Source organism: Nomascus leucogenys, chromosome 5 (assembly GCF_006542625.1).
Source record: "Nomascus leucogenys isolate Asia chromosome 5, Asia_NLE_v1, whole genome shotgun sequence".
Lineage (NCBI taxonomy): Eukaryota > Metazoa > Chordata > Mammalia > Primates > Hylobatidae > Nomascus > Nomascus leucogenys.
Genome location: NC_044385.1, coordinates 139,903,136 through 139,922,919, shown reverse-complemented (window position 1 = coordinate 139,922,919; position 19,784 = coordinate 139,903,136). Strand labels below are relative to the sequence as shown.

The 19,784-nt window shown below is 54.2% G+C and overlaps 1 protein-coding gene across 1 annotated transcript; it reads left to right on the top strand.

Annotated features, from left to right (window-relative positions):
- Nucleotides 1-1,929: 1,929 nt before the first annotated feature.
- Nucleotides 1,930-19,525, top strand: C5H13orf46 (chromosome 5 C13orf46 homolog). The gene is made up of 9 exons (XM_030812472.1): nucleotides 1,930-2,119; nucleotides 5,813-5,864; nucleotides 7,276-7,414; nucleotides 7,495-7,542; nucleotides 8,620-8,667; nucleotides 11,441-11,508; nucleotides 18,936-19,057; nucleotides 19,222-19,301; nucleotides 19,391-19,525. The coding sequence occupies exons 1-9, from the start codon at nucleotides 1,930-1,932 to the stop codon at nucleotides 19,523-19,525; spliced, it is 882 nt and encodes a 293-aa protein (XP_030668332.1).
- The last annotated feature ends 259 nt before the right edge of the window (nucleotides 19,526-19,784 follow it).

The window sequence follows — 19,784 nt, the reverse complement described above, 5'->3', positions numbered from 1 at the left end:
GGTGATTGAATCTGTGTGGTGGGTGGGACCCGGTGGGGGGTGATTGAATCATGGGGCGGTTCCCCCATACTGTTGTTGTGGTTGTGAATCAGTCCCACGAGATCTGATGTGAAAGTTTTACGAGGGTTTCCCCTTTCGCTTGGTCTCATTCTCTCCTGCTGCTGCTATGTAAGATGTGCCTTTCACCTTCCACCATGATGGTGGGGCCTCCCCAGCCATGTGGAACCGAATCCATTCAACCTCTTCTTCTTTATAAATTACCCAGTCTTGGGTATGTCTTTATCAGCAGCATGAAAACTGTCTAATACACCCACCCAGAGACTGCAGGTGGCTTCGTGGAGACCCTAGTGACGCCCATTTGCTCTTGTTGCTCCAGACGACCCAGCACTCAGTGGAGAGAGACAGCGGCCTCCTCTCCCATCCTGGCAGCATCCGTGGGGCTCCCGACATCAGAGCATCCAGAGCAGGTGCCTCTGAGGAACCGTCCCAGGAGGCCAGGCAGTGCCAGAGCGTGTGTGAGGCCAAGGCCCCCACCCTGCACCCACCACTTGCCCAGAGAGCTGAGGCCTCTTGGGTGCTGAGGGGCTGTGGGCTCTTCAAAAGAAGAGATCAGAAGGAGGGGAGCCTGCAGCCTGGGGGTCACCTGCTTCCCCCTGGCTGAGGAGTCCCAGGCGCAGGACTCGGGTCCTGGGGTGGGGGCGCCGGCTCACAATGTGCCCGTGAAGGGGCAGAAGGGGCCGCCCAAATAAGCCGCACTGTTGTAAGGGTTGTTTTTGAGCTGAAACAGCCGTCCACAAGGATAAGAACGCTGCTGTTTTCTGGCTCTGGAGAGTGTCTTCCCCGTGGAGTGTTACCTCCTCTTTCGGGAAGGAAAGGCCATTCTCGGCCACACAGACCGTGCTGGAGTGCGTGTGCCTTTCTCCAGCTCATCTGCTGATTTTAATTATCAGGCCCAACCAAAAAACCCTGAGAGGTAAAATGTTGCCTCCCCACCCACCGTGGTCTGGAGGCTGGAGGAGACGGCGTGCTGGGGATTTTCTCTTTGGCTCAGTACAGGCTGAACTCTGTCCCAGCAAATCCTCATGCTGGAGCTGTGACCCCGTGACCCTCAGGACCTCGGTGTGGCTGCACTTGGGCGTGGGGCTGTAGAGATTGTCAAGGTAAAGCGAGGCCGTACGAGTGGCCCTGACCCAGTGTGACCGGCGTCCTTATGAGAAGGGGAGACAAGGACGCAGCACACAGGACGACCACGTGAGGACACAGAATATGTCATCTTTGCGCCAGGGAGAGAGGCTTCGGGGAACCGGCGCTGCGAGACACCTTGCCCCCAGCACCCGAGGGAATGAGCTCCCGCTGTTGAAGCCGCCTGCCTGGGAGTGCCAGCAAACCCACACCGACCTGTGCAGCTCACACCATCGGCCCGGAAAGGCCTCCCCAGAGCCCCGGCCACAGCAGGGTTTCGTCCTGGCACCGTGTGGGTGGGGAGAGGCGCTGGGCCAGCAGCCTTTGCACCCACCACTGCCTGCAGGGGCTGCCTTTGTCTTCCCATTTGCCCTGCTAGGGAGAGAAAGACCCAAATACCCCGTCACAGAGGGAGACCGGCGTCTGTGCTGCAGGGAGCCCTGTCAGGGCCTGGTGCCAGTTCCCCGCCCTCCCTGGTGGAGAGACCAGAGATGTGAAAACGCAGAACCTGCCCCAACCCCGGCCTGCGGGAAAGAAGAAGGGGAGACGCAGAACCCGCCCCAACCCCGGCCTGCGGGAAAGCCGTGCTGTGCTGCGAGGGACCAGCCGATCTTTGGCCTCTGACCTTACAGTGATGTCACAGCAGACCCATGGTAACGGCGCTCCCAGCACCTCCTGACTACTCCCTGTGGGACAGCTGGGTGTGAGGGTGGCAGCCTTGTGCTTGGGCCGAGGCTGGGCTGGAAGATGGAGAAGGACACGGGGACCACACACAGGAGGCACCGGCCCGGCCCCAGGGCCCTGCCCTCAGGAGTGGCCCTTGGGCACCTCAAGGCAGCCAGTGAGGCCTCTGAACTTCAGCGAAGCAGGAGTCTGGGAGGCCTGCAGCCCAAGGGGGACCCTCCCAGCCGCCCTAGGAAGCCTCGCAAGGAGCTGGGTAGGGGCTGTGGGGCCGCGGGGAGCGGGTGGACGGCGCGGCTGCTCCACAAGGCACTGAACCCACAGTACCTGCGTCACAGCCCAGCCCAGTTAGAAAGTTCTAGAAAGTTCCCAAGGTTAGGGACGAACCAAGACAGCCCCAGCCCAGTTAGAAAGTCCACCTCCCAAGGTTAGGGACGCGCCGAAACAGCCCCAGGAGGTCCGACGACGTGTATCCAAGGCGGGGCACAGCCTGGTGTCATACGTTTTAGGGGGACGTGGGGCATCAATCAGTACCTGTGAGGGGTACGTCAGTTCTGTCCGGAAAGGGACAGCCCGAAGCAGGAGGGGCTTCCAGGTGGTAGGTAGAGGAGACACAAGGCTGCATTCTTTTGGGTCTCGATCAGCCTTTCACTGAACACACAGTTTACACATGAGGGGGCTACAGGGAGGGTCACTTGTGTCCTAGTCTGGCTCAGTGACTGCAGCTTTTCATAAGCAGCCCGGAGGGAGCTGTCGGACACACTTGTCTCAGGTGAGCAGAGGGATGACCGTGATCTCTGTCCCTGTCCTGCACCTGTGACGGTCAGCTGTCCGTCCACATTCCCAGCGTGAAACTCCACAAAACTGCTTAGGGCAGAGGTCTTGAGGCTCACAGGGAATTTCCTTGTGGGTGAATGAGGGAGGCCTGTGGCCATTTATGTCTGCAGCTCTTATTTAGGAAGAGGATGGGAGGCAGGTTTGCCTGACACATTCCCACCCTGGCTCTTCCCCTTAGCTCAGTGATTTGGGCCCAAGATTCATTTTCCTTCCACAGGCAGCAGGGACCCGGCCGGGCCTCCTGCCTCCCACTGCCCTGTGCTCAGCACACTAAGGGCGGAAGTGGGGACCACTCCAGGTCCACACCTATAACCCACCCAGGGCTGCCGGGAAAGCCTTGCGCTGCTGGGGCGGAGCTGTCGGGGCTCCAGCTGGGCACAGCCAAGGGTGGGAGGGGTGAGGGGAGGGCAGGCCCGGGACCCTCATGGGCCTCTGAAGCCAGCCGATGCCTGAAGGGAGGACCATGGCCAGGCGCCCCGTTTGCGAGGAGGGCCTGGGTCCCTGCCAGGAGCCTCGGGCCTTGCCCACCAGCCCACCAGCAAGGAACCTGCGTAGCTGGTGTTTGACACGGACGGTTTCTAAACCGTGAAACGTGTAGGCTGCCCCTGTGTCGGTCCACACTCGCCACTCTGAGATGTTTCCAGGTGTGCCGAACGGACGGTGGTGTGGGCCTGGGAATGGTGCTGGAGTCACCTCCTCACACCTTGAATACCAGCCCAGAGCACAGGGCTGAGGGGCTGACACGGAGCTGCGAGCTAGCGCTCCCCTCCCCTCCCGCGGCCTCGGAAGCTCCGCCTCCCCTTCGCAAAGGTGTCCACGGGGCCATGGAAGTGAAACAGCCCAGTAGGACTCGGGGTTTGCTTGCTCAAGCCCTGGGGGCAATTTTAAGAGGTAATGATGTAAAAATATATGTTCTTCTCTGAGTTTAAAAATCCAAATATGTGCTGTTTGGGGGGCGTGAGCAGTTAGGAGGCTGCACCCTCCCTCCCTCCCCGTGGGGTTCCCTCAAGACGTGCCAAGTTCTCAAAAGAATAAGTTACACCCAGGCTGCTTAGTGGGAATTTAAGTCAGGGCAGGGAGCGGGTCTGGAATAATGCCGCCTGGTGCCACCGCAGTGTGGAGTTAGAGGCCGGGGTCGGGCGGGGAGCGGGTCTGGAATAATGCCACCCGGTGCCACCGCAGTGTGGAGTTAGAGGCCGGGGTCGGGTGGAGGGGGGCATTGAGCCCCATCGTGGCTGACATTTCCCTCAACACCTGCTGGATTTGCCCAAAACCGCACGATGGGAGGAGCCACAGCAGGGAGGCCGGGCTTCTATGTGGCTGTTTGTCCCGTCTGGCAAAGACATCCACCCTGCACAGCCTCCACTAGGCACCAGCACCCTCAGGGTCCGAGACCACGGCCCAGGAGCGCATCCTCCCGGGAGCTTTGTGGCTGTCCCCAGGGAACTGAGATTCTGCCAGAGAAGAGCAGAAGGCATTTCCAGCCCTGTGACCCGAGGAGAAGGGCCGGGCCTTGCTGACCACTGGCCATGGTTTCTGCGGGGACTCAGCTCCTCACCCCTCACAGACTTGGTGGGCTCGATGACACGCCCGGTGCCACGTGCACCCACAGGTGTGAGACGCCACATCCACATCACAGGGAGGCCTCTGGGATGCGGGAGACGTGGGGTGGCCGACTTCACGGGGGGACCAGTGGGGGCAGAGGGTGTGTCTGGGCCCCGGCCATGCGGGGAGCATAGGAGACCGGCGCTCACGGAGGGCAGAGAGGCCGGCAAGAGCAGAGTGAGAATCCGCTGGGTTCCAGGCCCACTGAGGCCCTGCCTTGAGCCCACATGCACCCTGGACGCCTGTTGATTCCGCAAAGGTTCTGCGTTCCACCTCTGGGCCCCACTTGTGGCTTCTCTGTTGGGGGCAGCCCCTCGTGGTCGGCCGTTGGTCTCATTTCCCTGGAAGAGCCCCGTTCCCCAGCTGCCCCTTGGGCCTGTGGGCCGAGCTGAGTGACCTGCCTGGAGTGGCCCGTGTCACTCTGCCGAGCTCCGGGAGGAGGTCTGGTCTCTTCCATCACAAGCATCATTTAAAGCTTTGGAGTCATCCCTGTTGTATTTGAATCCCCGGCCAAGGAGGTGTTGTGGGAAGAGGGAGTAGCTGCAGGAAGCCAGGGTGCCTACAACCATTCCCAGCTCCGACGCGGCTGGAGGCCCCATGGGATCTGGAATCCCCTCACTCCGAGGCTCCGCTGAGCACCTAGGGTTTGGAGAATCCCCTGCCACGTGGCTTCCTCACAAGACTGTGCTGGTTTGCAAGCTCCTGGGAACGGAGAACTCAGTGTTTCACTAGAATGGAGTGTTTCACTAGAATGGAGTGTTTCACGTTGGCCAAGTCAGTCAACACCTTTAGCCAAGTGTGCCAGGGAGCAGCGTGTGCTCGGTGCAAGCCGGCGGCCAACAGCCAGGCCTGGGTTCCTGCCGGGAGCACCAGAACACCGCTCACCCGAGTTGATGTTCCTGGGCCCCTGTCCTCTCTCACATCAAGGCAAAGATCCTCACGAGACATAAAGTGGTCCTGAAAAAAGACTTAGAAACATCCCGCGATGCCTCTCGGGGAGCCCGGAGACCCTGGGGTTGGTGGATTTTCCTGGACAAGCCAAGTGGGGTTTCAAGTCCCACCTGTCCGTGAGAGGAAGCCTGGGTGGGGGGTGGTAGCCGGCATGGGCAGGTCTTGTGGGCTTCTCCCACACTCCTGCTCAGCTACCTCCAGCCAGCGGTGCTGGGACAAAGAGGAATTTCAAGAGGTCCCGGAGCCTCGTGCGTTTACTGTAAGGCCGCTGGCCATGCCTCACCCTGAGTCCTGCAGGGAGAAGGTGGAGCCTGGGTGTGGGCTGAGCTGCTGGGGCTGAGCCAGGCTCAAGGCCCTGGCACCAGGCTGTGGAAAGTGGCGATAGCAAATACAGGAGGTGCCGGGCATGGGCACGGGTCGGGGAGAAACTCAGGTTAGCCGTAGCCACGGCTGAGCGTTCAGCTCTGCCGTGGGTGGCTGTGGGTGGCTCGGGGCAGGTCCTGAGCTCTGGTAGCTGCAGTGTGATGGTGCTGACGGCTCTGTCCTTCCTCCCCAGAGTCCGAAGATCAAGGGAAAGACCCAAGCAGTAACACGGAAGATGCTAGCTGGTAAGCAGCCTGTCTGGCGCTGGCCTGGGTGAAGGTGGAGCTGGGAAAAGTGAGGCGGACACAGGAGAGGGTGGGGTGTGGGGGTGGCACCCGGGCATCAAGGTAGACACTTAGAAGGGGACGGAGGGAGCCCTGGGTCCTGAGAAGACCCCGCCCAGGGCCTGGATGGGAGGGCTGGGAAATCCTCCTTATTTTGAGAGGAATTCAATGTGGGAACAGGGCCCACCTGTAGCGGGGTGGTGTCCTCAGGACTCGAGCCCTGGCCTGAGGGTCACAGCTGCATCCCTCTCAGTAGACACCCCATCACCCTCTGGGGAAGGAGGTGCCATCTCACTAGTGGACTGCTGGGCCCACCTTAGATATAAACAACTCGAGTGACCCTTTAGGGAGGGGGCGTGGGGCCCTGGACGGCACATCCCCACTTTGTACCACTGAGTTCTTGCCTCCCTGCACCTCGTTTCCCGTTCTAACCCAGCTCTGGTTCTCCCACCCACTCACCCTCCTGCCATCAAAGAAGACTTAAAAGTCATTGAATTCCTCAAAAATTTGTCTCAGATCTAACAAAGTCGATTTGCCAACACCATGGACAAGGCACGGGCCAAGTCCCCCTTATTTACAAATGGTTTCCGTTGAGTGGAGATCAAGGAAGGCATCCGGCCGCTAAAGTGGCCAAAGGTGCAATCAGTTGGTGAGAGTAAGTGTTCATGTGTTAGAGAGGATGTGTGAAGCATTTGGAGCCTCCCACTCTGTAGAGCTCAGGGAAGCTGATGGCCTTGGTGAGGGCAGTTGAGCTGGGAAGACCACACACCTTTAGGGTGGCACAGCTGAAAGTGTCTGCTCACGTTGGCCAAGTCAGTCAACACCCTTGGCCAAGTCACCGCCATTGCATATGGTGGCAGAGCCCCTGCACATGCCTGTTGCATTCCTCTTGCCCCTCCACACACCACAGCAGACCACAGAAGGGGTCACCAGCTTGGTGTGAGTAGCAGCAGGGCCAGCCACGGACCCCCCAGCCTGCTGGCCGGCACGGCCCATTTGATATCTTCATGGAGTGAGCTGTGGATCTGCCACATGGTGGCTGCATCTTCTCATCAGATTTTGGTTCTTTGAGCAAGGTTAGACCCTGCTTTCCGAAATAAGCCCAGGTTGGCTGTAATCCCAGTCCAGACCCTGGCAGTACAGGGTAAGTTTTCCAGCCAAGATGGGCCAGCAGAGGGAGCCAGGAGGGCCAGGCTGGAGGGCCCTTCAGAGCCAGAACTCTGTGCTGGGTCAGGGCCCCTCACAGGCACCCACCAGACCCCAGGGGCACCAGCCTCGAGCCCAGGGAGACAGCCCCAGAGGAGACCAGGAGCTGCCTGCAGCTGTCTGCCATGACACCTCTTCCAAACCACTTTCCCTGCTCCTCCCGCAGTCAGGAAAACCTAGCACAAGACAAGAAGGAAAGCGTTGGCACCTTTGGGAAGCTGGGTCATGAGCATGGAAAACGAGACCCAGAGAGGGAGAAGAGCGACTCAGAGGCGAGCACACGAACGGAGGCGCAGGAGGCCAAGGTTGGGCCACACTGAGGAGCGGTGCATTTTTTCCTCTTGCCTTGGAGCCCGGCCTTCACTTAACCTCTTTGGTCTTACAGGAACAGGAGGCAGAATCCATAAAGCTAAATGACCTTCAGGAAAAAGAGGCAAGAGCTTTTCCCTTTAGTAATAGAAGCTAGAAGGGAGGCCTGTCCAGGCAGTTCTGCTGGAGCCTGGACCTGCCCAGGACGGTGGCCTGGGGGTCAGCTCAGCAGGTGCCAGGCTGTGAAGCTGGACTGGGCCCCTGCTACCCTAGAGAGGCTTGGGGCCAAGCTCTGAGACTCTGCCCGATCCCAGGGCAGCCTGACCCCTGCTTGCCAAACGTGCAATCACTAAAGGTGTATGAGGCCCTAAGAGGAGGTGCCCTCAGCTTGACCTTGGCCCAGAAAAAACCCAGAGCCCCAGGCTTGATGTGTTGTCCAGGGACATGTCGTACTGTGGGGGTTCTCACATGGCACCGTGTGAAGGAAAGTGGCTTTTGTTCTGCCTCCAAGCTGTGTGGTGGGGACGGTAACACAGCTGCACATGCTGCTTGCCAGGCGGGCCTCGGTTTCATTCCAGGGCTCTTGGAAAGTCCTTCACCCGCCCCCAAACACTGCCCCTGGAGTTGACTCAAGTGCTCCTATCAGACACACATTCTGGGCTGGCCCCGGTGCCCAGTTAGAGGCCTTGGGACAGCAAAACCCTGAGCCACTGAAGCCATTCGCAGCCCGGGGGAGTCTCCTGCTCCTTGGTGCAGAGTGTGGCCCACAGGCAGGCTGTGGGGGCAGGAGTGCTGCCTTGTTGAGTGGGGCTGGGGTGGGAGCAGCCAGGCTCCCCAAGATCTGGGCATTGCCCCATCTCCTGGAGGCCCCAGTTTTCAGAGGGTAGGTTGGAGGAGACCCTCTGGGGTCTCAGGGCCCTGATGGGAGGTGAGTAGGGAGGGATGAGAAAGCCATATCCCTCCTCCATCTCTACTGCCAGAGCTGGCCATGGACACCTCACAGTCCATACTGCCATCTGCTCTGCCCAGCGTCCCAGGAGTCCTCGTTCAGCATTGCCAGGATCTGGGGGCCTGATGGTCATCACCAGGGTCTGCCCCAGCTGCCCCAAGAGCCAGGAGCCACTGTTCCTCCCAGGGAATCAACGTTCCTCTCCAGCTCACCCAAGCCTGCCATCCACACCTCTCTGGTTTCCATTCGCAGAAAGCATCTGTGTTTGTGGAGATTGACCTGGGAGACCACGCTGAGGAGGTAAAAATGGAAACCCCCAAGACAAGCAGAGCCAAAGCCACCAGGAAAGCGCCTGTGCTGCCTGGCAGGGCCAGGCTGGGAGGCTTTTCTGGGAACTTGCCCCACAATAGCCGTGTGTTGGACGGGGAGGCAGAGACCTGGGGCCAGCTCCCTGGTGTTGAGGATTGGTCTAGCCTCTTCCTTACCCTCCCACAGTCCAACTCACACACACTTCAGCACTATCAGAGACTCTGGGGCCTGGGTTAACCTTCAAGGTGCCCATGGGTCCTCAGAACCTCTTGTGGGATCACGTTGGGGTGCTGAAAAGGGCACAGGCCTGGAAGTTCAGAGACTGGGCTTTGGTAGATGTGTGGTTCTGTCAGTAAATGCTCAAAACAACTCATCATACTTCCCTGTGCCTCAGTTGTCTCCTCTATAAAGCAGGAATCATATTAGTACCTGCATTCCAGGGTTGTTTGGGAAAGCTCTCAGAGCAGTACCTCACACCCAGGAAAGCTTCAGTATGGGGTATCATCATCATCATCACCACCATTATTATCATCACCATCAACACCATCATTATATCACAACCATCATCATCATCACCACCAGCATCATCCCCATAAACATCATTATCACCATCATCATTAATATCACCATCATTATCACATCACCACCATCATTCTCATCAGCATCATCATCATCAACATCACTATCATGACCATCATCACCATCACCACTATCACTATCACCATCATCACCACCATTATAATCACCATCATGACCATCATCACCATCACCACTATCACTGTCACCATCATCACCATTAGAATCACCATCATCACCATCACCATTATCACCATCATCATGACCATCACCAACATTATAATCACCATCATCATCACCATCATCACCATCATCATCACCATCATTATCACATCACCATCATCATCATCACCATCATTAATATCACCATCATTATCACATCACCACCATCATCATCATCACCATCATTAATATCACCATCATTATCACATCACCACCATCATTCCCATCACCAGCATCGTCATCACCATCACTATCATGACCATCATCACCACCATCATCATCACTGTCACCATCACCACTATCACTATCACCATCATCAACATTATAATCACCATCATCGTCACTATTACCATCACCATTATTACCATCACCTTCACCATCATCACCACCATTATAATCACCATCATCACCATCATCATCATCACCACTATCACTATCACCATTGTCACCACCATTATAATCACCATCATCATCATCACCATTATAATCATCACCAACATCATCATCACCATTAATACCATCACCATCATTATCACATCACCATCATCATCATCACCATCATTAATATCACCATTATCACATCACCACCATCATTCCCATCACCAGCATCATCATCACCATCACTATCATGACCATCATCACCATCATCATCACCTTCACCATCATCACCATCACCACTATCACTGTCACCATCATCACCAATATAATCACCATCATTGTCACCATCACCATTATAACCATCATCACCTTCACCGTCATCACCACCATTATCACCATCACCATCACCATGACCATTGTCACCATCATCATCACCATCATAATCATCATCGTCACCATCACCATCGCCATTATCACCATCATCACCTTCACCATCATCACCATCACCATTATCACCATCATCAACATCACCACCATCATAATCATTGTCACCATCACCATTATCACCATCATCACCTTCACCATCATCACCACCATTATAATCACCATCACCATCACCATTGTCACCATCATCATCACCATCATAATCATCGTCACCATCACCATCACCATTATCACCATCCTCACCTTCACCATCATCACTATCACCATTATCACCATCATCATCACCATCACCATCACCATCATCACCATCATCACCATCACCATTATCACCATTATCACCATCATCATCACCATCACCATCACCATCATCACCATCATCACCATCACCATTATCACCATCATCACCATCATCACCATTATAATCACTATCATCGTCACCATCATCATCACCATCATTATCACCATCACCATTATCACCATCATCATCGCATCATTATCACCACCATCACCAGTATAATCACCATCATCATCACCACCATTATAATCATCATCATCACCATCGTCATCACCATCAACATTATCACCACCATAATCATCATCCTTATCTGTAAAAAGAAGAGGCTGACTTAATGACCTGTCTGGGCCCTTCCAACGCTAATATCTGGGGTGTATTCCTCCGTGTCTTTGCTGTAGTGAACAGTCATCATTCTGGAAGTTTCTTGAAGTTCCTTCTTGGCAAGTTTAAGCTCCTTCCTGGGGGTCAGTTATTTTCCAGACTGCACCTTCTCTCCCTTTTGCCCTCAGAGCCACAGAGAGAGCTGGTTGTTAACCCCCAACAAGGCTATTCTTAGGGCACATGGGTTCTAAGGACTCAAGGAGGGCCAGCCAGTGGCACAGTTGGGCTGACAGGCCAGACTGGGTCTTCAGTCCAGGAACCAGGCCACATCAAGGGTGCAGTTCCTTGGTCAGATTCCCCTAACTGGAAGTGTCCAGTCAGTAGAGAGCCCTGTCTGATGGGAGGTCATCCAGGCCCAGGCAGCCCCTGTGCCCTGGCCTGATCCTCCAGCTATGGCTATAGCTGAGGCTATGCCTCAGTGCCCGTGGCTGACACCTCCCATCCCTTAAACGTCTCCACTCCCCACAGGTGGTCACCGATGCCAAGAAGGAAGAGAAGCCGTCCCAGATGGACGTGGGAGATCTGTCAGAAGACGAGTGAGTGATGCTTGTGGGCTCACGCTAGGTGGAGGCAGGAGGACTTTCCCCCCACCACGGTTTCTGGTGTGCCCACCATGCCTTGTGTTTGGTGGGCAGAGCCGAGCCCAGGTGGTCCCCCCTTCTCCCTGGGCGCTGCCGAGGCTCAGCATCTATCGAGCCTGAGGGGCTGAGGGCAGGCAACAGGACATCGGAGCTTCACGATGCCCCACCTCACCCCATAACCAGGCCATGTCTCCTACTCGCCAGCCAGGAAAAGGACCTGATAAGAGGGGGGAAGAGGAGAGAGAGGAGGGAGGAAGGAGGGGGAGAGGTGATAAGTGCATAGTACTAGCTTCTCCTGTTGAGGTTTTAGCTGCAGACTTGGGTCCTGCAGATGGTGGGAAGCTGTGCATACACAGCTGGCGTCACAGCCAAGCAGGCTCCTCTCACAACAAGCCTTGGGCCCTGGGGCCGTGGCTAGGCAGCCCCCAAAGAGATGACCCGTGTCCCCAGGCTGGATGCTGTGTAGGTCCAGGGAAGCCCCAAGACTCCCTGAGGCCCCTCAGCCCTCAGCCCTGAAGACGGGTGCGGGGAGGGGAGACACTGGCCCATTGAAGGGGCCCATGGATCTATAGTGTTTTATTTTAAACAACACACAAAAATACAAAAAGCAATTGTCCAAATGCCTACCACTCAGAATTAACAGTTTATCAGTATTTTGATTTATTACAGATTTTTTAAAGGATGAATTGTTCTATTGGCTTTATAAAATAGTCACACGATACTAAACCTTCTTTCAGCTTGTAATCCCAGCACTTTGGGAGGTTGAGGTGGGCAGATCATGAGGTCAGGAGATGGAGACCATCCTGGCCAACATGGTGAAACCCTGTGTCTACCAAAATACAAAAAATTAGCTGGGCGTGGTGGCGGGTGCCTGTAGTTCCAGCTACTCGGGAGGCTGAGGCAGGAGAATTGCTTGAACCCAGGAGGCGGAGGTTGCAGTGAACCGATATAGCACCACTGCACTCCAGCCTGGGTGACAAGAGCGAAACTCCATCTCAAACAAACAACAGTTACATTAACATTTTAACCAGTCATTTAAAATAACGGGAATAGTGTAGAATAGCACAACAGAGAGAAATGTTTAAAAATCACCCCAGCTTCCACCTCTTAAAAGCACATGGGAGCACCTGACTTTGGACACCGCGGACAAGGGCTGCAGCCGAGGCTGAGGACAGGGGCTGTGACTGAGGACAGGGGTGAGGCTGAGGACAGGGGCCGTGACTGAGGACAGGGGTGAGGCTGAGGACAGGGGCTGTGACTGAGGACAGGGGTGAGGCTGAGGACAGGGGTGAGGCTGAGAACGGGGGCGAGGCTGAGGACAGGGGCCGTGAATGAGGACAGGGGTGAGGCTGAGGACAGGGGTGAGGCTGAGGACAGGGGTGAGGCTGAGAACGGGGGTGAGGCTGAGGACAGGGGCCGTGACTGAGGACAGGGGTGAGGCTGAGGACAGGGGTGAGGCTGAGGACGGGGGTGAGGCTGAGGACAGGGGCCGTGAATGAGGACAGGGGCTGCAGCTGTGCCTGCCAGGCAGCGTCCTGGCCCAGGGCCAGCTTTGAGAGCTGCAGCCCTCAGCCCCCCACTGGTCTGGCTTTGCTGACGGATTGCTGCTGTGATGATGGCAGCCCTACCTGCGCTACCTGCTGTCAGATTTTTATGTCTCCAGGGGAGAAAGTCCTCAAGAACATTGCACTCTGCCCCAGCTCAGCAGAGTCTCTGCCTCTTTTGACTCCTACAGTAACCACGTCACACTGGCTTTCACTAGGACATTGGGGTTGTTTTGACTCCTGAGTCTGGGCTTAAAATGGGCAGGTATTTTCCATCTACAGCTCTGTTTTTCTCATCGTTTCCTGGTGATGGATTTGGCACTCGGCACACAGCTCGGTGGCTGTTTTCTGCCCCAAGCTGGACAATCCTGGGTCCAAATCTCCTGGTCTCAGCCCCCATCCCCCTTGACTCAGCTGTCCCAGAAAACCTGCCCAGTGGGGCTGCTGGTGGTGTGCAGTGGGGAGAGCTGCCAGCAGAAATGAGCAGACGTGGCTTCTTAGGTTTGCTACCTCATCTCACAAATTCCCCCTTTGGATCACCATCCAGTTGCATTTACAAGACCCAACACTGATTTCCCAATACCGGGAAGGCTCCTGCCCAGGAAGGCCGAGAGTCCTCAGCCGTGGCTGTAATGAATGGGCGTCAGCTCACGTGCACACTTGCATGTTCACTGGAAAATGCTTTGGCAGACTCCATCTCTTTTTTTGTTTTACAGAGTCTCGCTCTGTCGTCCAGGCTGGAGTGCAGTGGCACCATCTTGGCTCACTGCAAGCTCCACCTCCCAGGTTCACACCATTCTCCTGCCTCAGCCTCCCAAGTTGCTGGGACCACAGGCGCCAGCCACCATGCCTGGCTAATTTTTTTTGTATTTTTAGTAGAGGCAGGGTTTCACCGTGTTAGCCAGGATGGTCTCGATCTCTTGACCTCATGATCCGCCTGCCTCAGCCTCCCGATATGCTGAGATTACAGGCATGAGCCACCACGCCCAGCCTCCACCTCTTTTTTAATTAGCATGATCTGGATTTTCTTTTTCCTAGTGTTGCCTTTTCCTGTACCTGCCCAACACAATACATCCCCAGGACTGTTACAGGGAAACCACAGATCACGCAGAGCACTGCACAGTTAACAGCATCAGAGGAGCCACAGGTCATGCCGAGCTCTGCACATTTCATAGCATCAGAGTAGCCATAGATCACAGAGAGCACTGCACAGTTAATAGCATCAGAAGAGCCACAGGTCACGCACAGCTCTGCACACTTCATAGTTCCAGAGTAGCCATAGATCACAGAGAGCACTGCACAGTTAATAGCATCAGAGGAGGCACACGTCATGCAGAGCTCTGCACGCTTCATAGTTCCAGAGGAGCCACAGATCATGGAGAGCACTGCACAGTTAATAGCATCAGAGGAGCCACAGATCATGCAGAGCTCTGCACACTTCATAGCATCAGAGGAGCCACAGATCACGCATAGCTCTGCACACTTAATAATTCCAGAGGAGCCACAGATTACACAGAGCACTGCACACTTCACAGCATCACAGTAACTACAGATTGGAAAAAAACTGGATAACCAGTCAACAAAACTGGAACCACTTTTGTATATTATGTCGTTAATTGTGCGCTTAATATTTCCCACCTTTTTGTACCCATATTTATTAGAGTCCTTTCCACAAAAAGCAGTTTTGGACTAGAGCTGATTATAAATGTTTTTAGAGAATAATTCAGAACAATGACTACAGATGCAAAACCTTAGAACAGCCATGGTTAAAATTTGATGAAAGCTTCTAACCAACAAGAAAATAGTTATTTCTATTACACATAACATTGTAAGAAAACAACCAAAATCATGACTGACCGTGTCACATCAGGACTGCCCAGCTTCTATACATTTTACATAATCTTTAGAATATTCACACAGATAACATGCCCATACAAATATAATTTACAATTGGACATTATCAAAATTATGACTGATATTATATCAATATAAATGTATGTAATTTTTAGAACATTTATATCAATAACATGCTCACAATTATAACTGAAAGAAGATTTAGTATCATTTATCATTTGATGATGCTACCCATACAGTTTTACCAAATGTAATTGTTTCATCTGAAAAGACTTTATGTAGGATTTTGATTCTGTGGAAACCTGCAAAAGATGTCAAAAGTTTCAAAACAATCAAAACAGAATTACAGATCATTTAAAAATAATAGTCACTCATTTAACCAGAGTGATTATCAAAAGACCTCACAGGCAATTCAGGAAGTTACATTGCTGTAAAAACCATAACCCTTTTAAAGCTCAGTTGTCTTAAGTAATCAAAATCTAATAAAGATAATGCAGAAATTATCTTGATAAAATATAAAATATTTGTTTTTTAAGCCAGTTACCAAAAGGTACAGAAAAACCTGCAGTGTGATTGCCTCTCCTTGAGGGAAGCCCATGCAGGTAACCTGGAAGTCAGATCCGATGGAACCTCGCCTGATGCAGGAAGAGGGTCTCCAGGGCTGTGGGTGTGCACTTGATGACAGAGCACAGTAAACAAGGGAACTAGGGCCTTGAGCTTGGGAACACACAGCTCTTGGTAACAGCATGAGAAGTTTCCTGATTATGTTGAACCATTCAGACATAGCAAGAAAAGCCAAGTGTATAAATTGAAGCTGCACTTAAGGAAAACGTTGCTTAAACAGCAGAGTTAGAACTGGAGGAAAAAGTTGCAGGACTTGACAAGAAGTTTGAAGGAGAAAGTTGTTATCCCAGGCCTTCTTAAGGGGAGAAAGAGCTGAGGCAGCCACACACGACCCGCAAACCACACGTGAAAAGGGACAGCAGAAGCTGAGTTTCTGAGATGTAGATCTGAGCAGTTTCAAAAGAAATGGTTTCAGAGTTAAAAATCAAAACCTCTTGCAATTTCATTAAGAGCAAACCAGTACTTTAAGGAAACTTTGTGGTGACATAGGGGACCAATCTTTAGTTTTGTGTTAATGTATATTTAATATCAAACCTCAATCTTTTTTTTTTTTTTTTTGAGACAGAGTCTCGCTCTGTCGCCCAGGCTGGAGTGCAGTGGCACGATCTCAGCTCACTGCAAGCTCCACCTCCCAGGTTCATGCCATTCTCCTGCCTCAGCTCCCAAGTAGCTGAGACTACAGGCGCCCACCACCATGTCCGGCTAATTTTTTTTTTGTATTTTTAGTAGAGACAAGGTTTCACCATGTTAGCCAGGATGGTCTCGATCTCCTGACCTTGTGATCTGCCCACCTTGGCCTCCCAAATTGCTGGGATTACAGGCATGAGCCACCGTGCCTGGCCCAAAGCTCAATCTTTAGAAAGACATATAAATAATTCCCTTTTAATCACAGCCAACTTACACACAGAATTCTTTTCATAAATTATCTTTTCATAAACCTTATCATGACTTTTACAGACCATTCTGACATGCTTGGACTTTCTACTTTGTCCTACACTACTTTTTAAAATAGCCAGTCATTTTACTTCAGGATAAAAAGAGAGAGAACTTGGACAAGTCCACATGTTAACTCTATCATTGCAGATTGCCATTTGAGCTCCAAATTTTCCTTGATATAATTTGCTCATTGGTTTAAAATAAGCAAAAGAATGGGCCAGTGACAGCCTTAGAAAGCTTGGTATGCCTTAATGTTTGAGAACACCATTTTTGACCATTTCTGCATTAAATCTCCTTTCATGAACCCCTCCCATCTAGAAGGGCTCCATGTGTCACACGCCTGCTGGGCACTGACTGGAGGTTGGTTGTCCAGTGCCTGTTGTTTCACTTTGCGATGATTCATTTCCCATTGGGGGTCAGATTAAAAGGGGAAGCACCTGCTCAACCTGGCCAGACAGCCTCACACATCCTAGCCAATCAGACAGCCTCACACATCCTAGCCAATCAGACAGCCTCACACATCCTAGCCAGTCAGACAGCCTCACACATCCTAGCCAGTCAGACAGCCTCACACATTCTACCCAATCAAACAACCTCACACATTCTACCCAATCAGACAGCCTCACACGTTCTACCCAATCAGCCTCACACATCCATTTCTTCCTAGAATCTTTTCTTTTTCTTTTTTGAGACAGAGTCTCACTCTGTCACCCAGGCTGGAGTGTAGTGGTGTGTTCCCAGCTCACTGCAACCTCCACCCCCTGGGCTCAAGTGATTCTCCTGCCTCAGCCTTCCAAGTAGCTGGGATCACAAGTGCCACACGCCCAGCTAATTTTTTATTTTAGTAGAGGTGGGGATCTCCCTATGTTGGCCAGGCTGGTCTTTAACTCCTGAGCTCAAGTGATCCACCTGCCTCAACCTTCCAAGTGCTGGGATTACAAGCATGAGTCACAGAACCTGGCCCCTAGTATCTTTCAACTAGGAGAATTTTTCTCCTTAGCAAATGAAAAGTCTCCAAAACTCAAGGCTGTCAGCCAAGCAGGAGGTCTGAGCCCTAGCACAGCCCCAGGAGAGGACCCAGGAGGACCCAGGAGAGACCCCATGGGGACCCGGGAGAGACCCCAGAGAGACCCCAGGAGAGTCCCGGGAGGACCCAGGAGAGACCCCACCACGTGCAGCTATGCAGGGGCCAGAGAGGCCCCAAGGGCCTGTGCTGGGGCCAAGGTGCCAGGTCCCTGCAGTGTCCCTGGGCAGTCCGCTAGAAGTCCCTTCATGGGCACCATGATTGCCAATTAAGGAAGAAAAATCAAGCTTTTCAAGAGTTTGTTTTACGTGGAAGTCTTAGTGAGTACTGTGCACTGAGGCAGTCGCCCGCGAGCCGTCTGTCTGTTGCCCCACTCCGTGTTTCTGTTCATGGTTCCTGGACAGGTGGCAGGGGCTGGGCGCATGCAGAATCACATCAAGGTTTGAGTGCGAGGGCATGTTTGGCTGTAGATTACAGAGGCGTAATCACGAACCACGGCGGACGTCGTGTGCAGGAAAAGGCAGGGACCCAGGTCACTGATCTTTTAAGAACATAGTGGCTCCAGGCGGGGAAGGAGGCAGGGCCCATGTGCTCTTTGCTGTTTTGTCTTCAGGCATCCTTCTGGAGACCCGCATGTCCTGCCAGTCAGGGCTCAAACAGAAACCAGCAAACTGGGCTTCTCATCCGCCACTCACCACAGCCCCTAGGGCTTGATGAAATGGGGTGCATGCGGAGTACAGGGGAGACCCCCAGTGCACTTGATGAAAGGGGGTGCAGGCGGGGTGCAGGCAGAGTGCAGGGGAGACCCCCCAGTGTGCTTGATGAAATGGGGCACATCAGAGTGCAGGGGAGACCCCCAGTGCACTTGATGAAATGGGGTGCATGCAGAGTGCAGGGGAGATCCCCCAGTGAGCTTGATGAAAGGGGTTGCCTGCGGAGGTGCAGGGGAGACCCCCCAGTGAGCTTGATGAAAGGGGGTGCAGGCAGAGTGCAGGGGAGACCCCTCAGTGTGCTTGATGAAAGGGGGTGCAGGCAGAGTTCAGGGGAGACCCCTCAGTGTGCTTGATGAAAGGGGGTGCAGGCAGAGTGCAGGGGAGACCCCTCAGTGTGCTTGATGAAATGGGGGTACATGCAGAGTGCAGGGGAAACCCCCCAGTGTGCTTGATGAAAGGGGGTGCAGGCAGAGTGCAGGGGAGACCCCTCAGTGTGCTTGATGAAATGGGGTGCATGCAGAGTGCAGGGGAAACCCCCCAGTGCGCTTGATGAAAGGGGGTACATGCGGAGGTGCAAGGGAGACCCCCAGTGCGCTTCAGATTGGGGGTGCTGCTCTCGGGGTGCCTGTGGCCACAGTGCCGGACCAGGACCCTTTCTCACCCACCTGCCCTCCTCTCGGCCTGCAGGATACAGACCAGCTGGGTGTGCTGCATCCCGTACTCCACCAGGAAGAGGGTGAAGGAGAGCGCCGCGCCTAGCGCCCCGGAGAGGGTGCTCAGAGCTTGGCGAAGAAGAGGAAGGAGGCGGGGTGCGGAGGGGCTGCGGGCACAGGAGGCGGGATGGAGGGTGGTCGGGCCGCCTACTTGCCGCCCAAGAGCCTTCTCCGCCAGGCACTGAGGTTTCTGTTTTCTTCTTGTGGGACTGGCCAGGCCTGGAAGGAGCCAGCGCACAGACTGCACCTTTGGGCTAAAGATCCCGCCAGCCCTGAGCAACGCCGGGGCACCGATGACCATACCAGGTGTGAGCCGTGCCTGAAACCCACTGCCCACTGGGTGAGTGATGATGTGACCTTAAACAAACACAATAAACAAGCACGGGAAGATGCACCTCCTCTCCACCAGATATTCCTCCTCTCCACCAGATATTCCTCCTCTCCACCAGCTGGAGGGCTCCAGCCCCTTCCTGCCCTGGCCTCTTGCTCAGTGGCTTGTTGGGTGGGGACAGAGGCCCCTGGGGCACAGCAGGGGAGGCTCAGCCCTCTGTGGGCCTCGTGTGAGCTGCAGCTCCTGGAAGCACCCCTACCAAGCAGGGGTGAGAGGTGCAGGGCAGGGATGGAGCGTCTGCTGTGTCGCCAAAGTGCCCGCAGGAGACAGGAGCACGGTGAACACAGCCGAGCCCCGTCTGTGACTTTGAGAGCAACAGTGACTGTGGTGCTTGCACTAGGATCTGTCCCTGGAGGGAAGCCACATGCCCCCCACTCAGAGGAGGAGAGGGCGTCTTCCTAGGGGTGTGGGGGCTCCAGGACATGCCTGTAA

What these genes read in the sequence shown, in the direction of transcription:
- C5H13orf46 (XM_030812472.1), top strand. Translation starts at nt 1,930, where the DNA reads ATGGAGAAGGACACGGGGACCACACACAGGAGGCACCGGCCCGGCCCC. An exon ending in AACACGGAAGATGCTAGCTG is followed by an intron (nt 5,865 to 7,275) that starts GTAAGCAGCCTG and finishes CTCCTCCCGCAG; the next exon opens with TCAGGAAAACCTAGCACAAG. An exon ending in GGAGATCTGTCAGAAGACGA is followed by an intron (nt 11,509 to 18,935) that starts GTGAGTGATGCT and finishes CTCGGCCTGCAG; the next exon opens with GATACAGACCAGCTGGGTGT.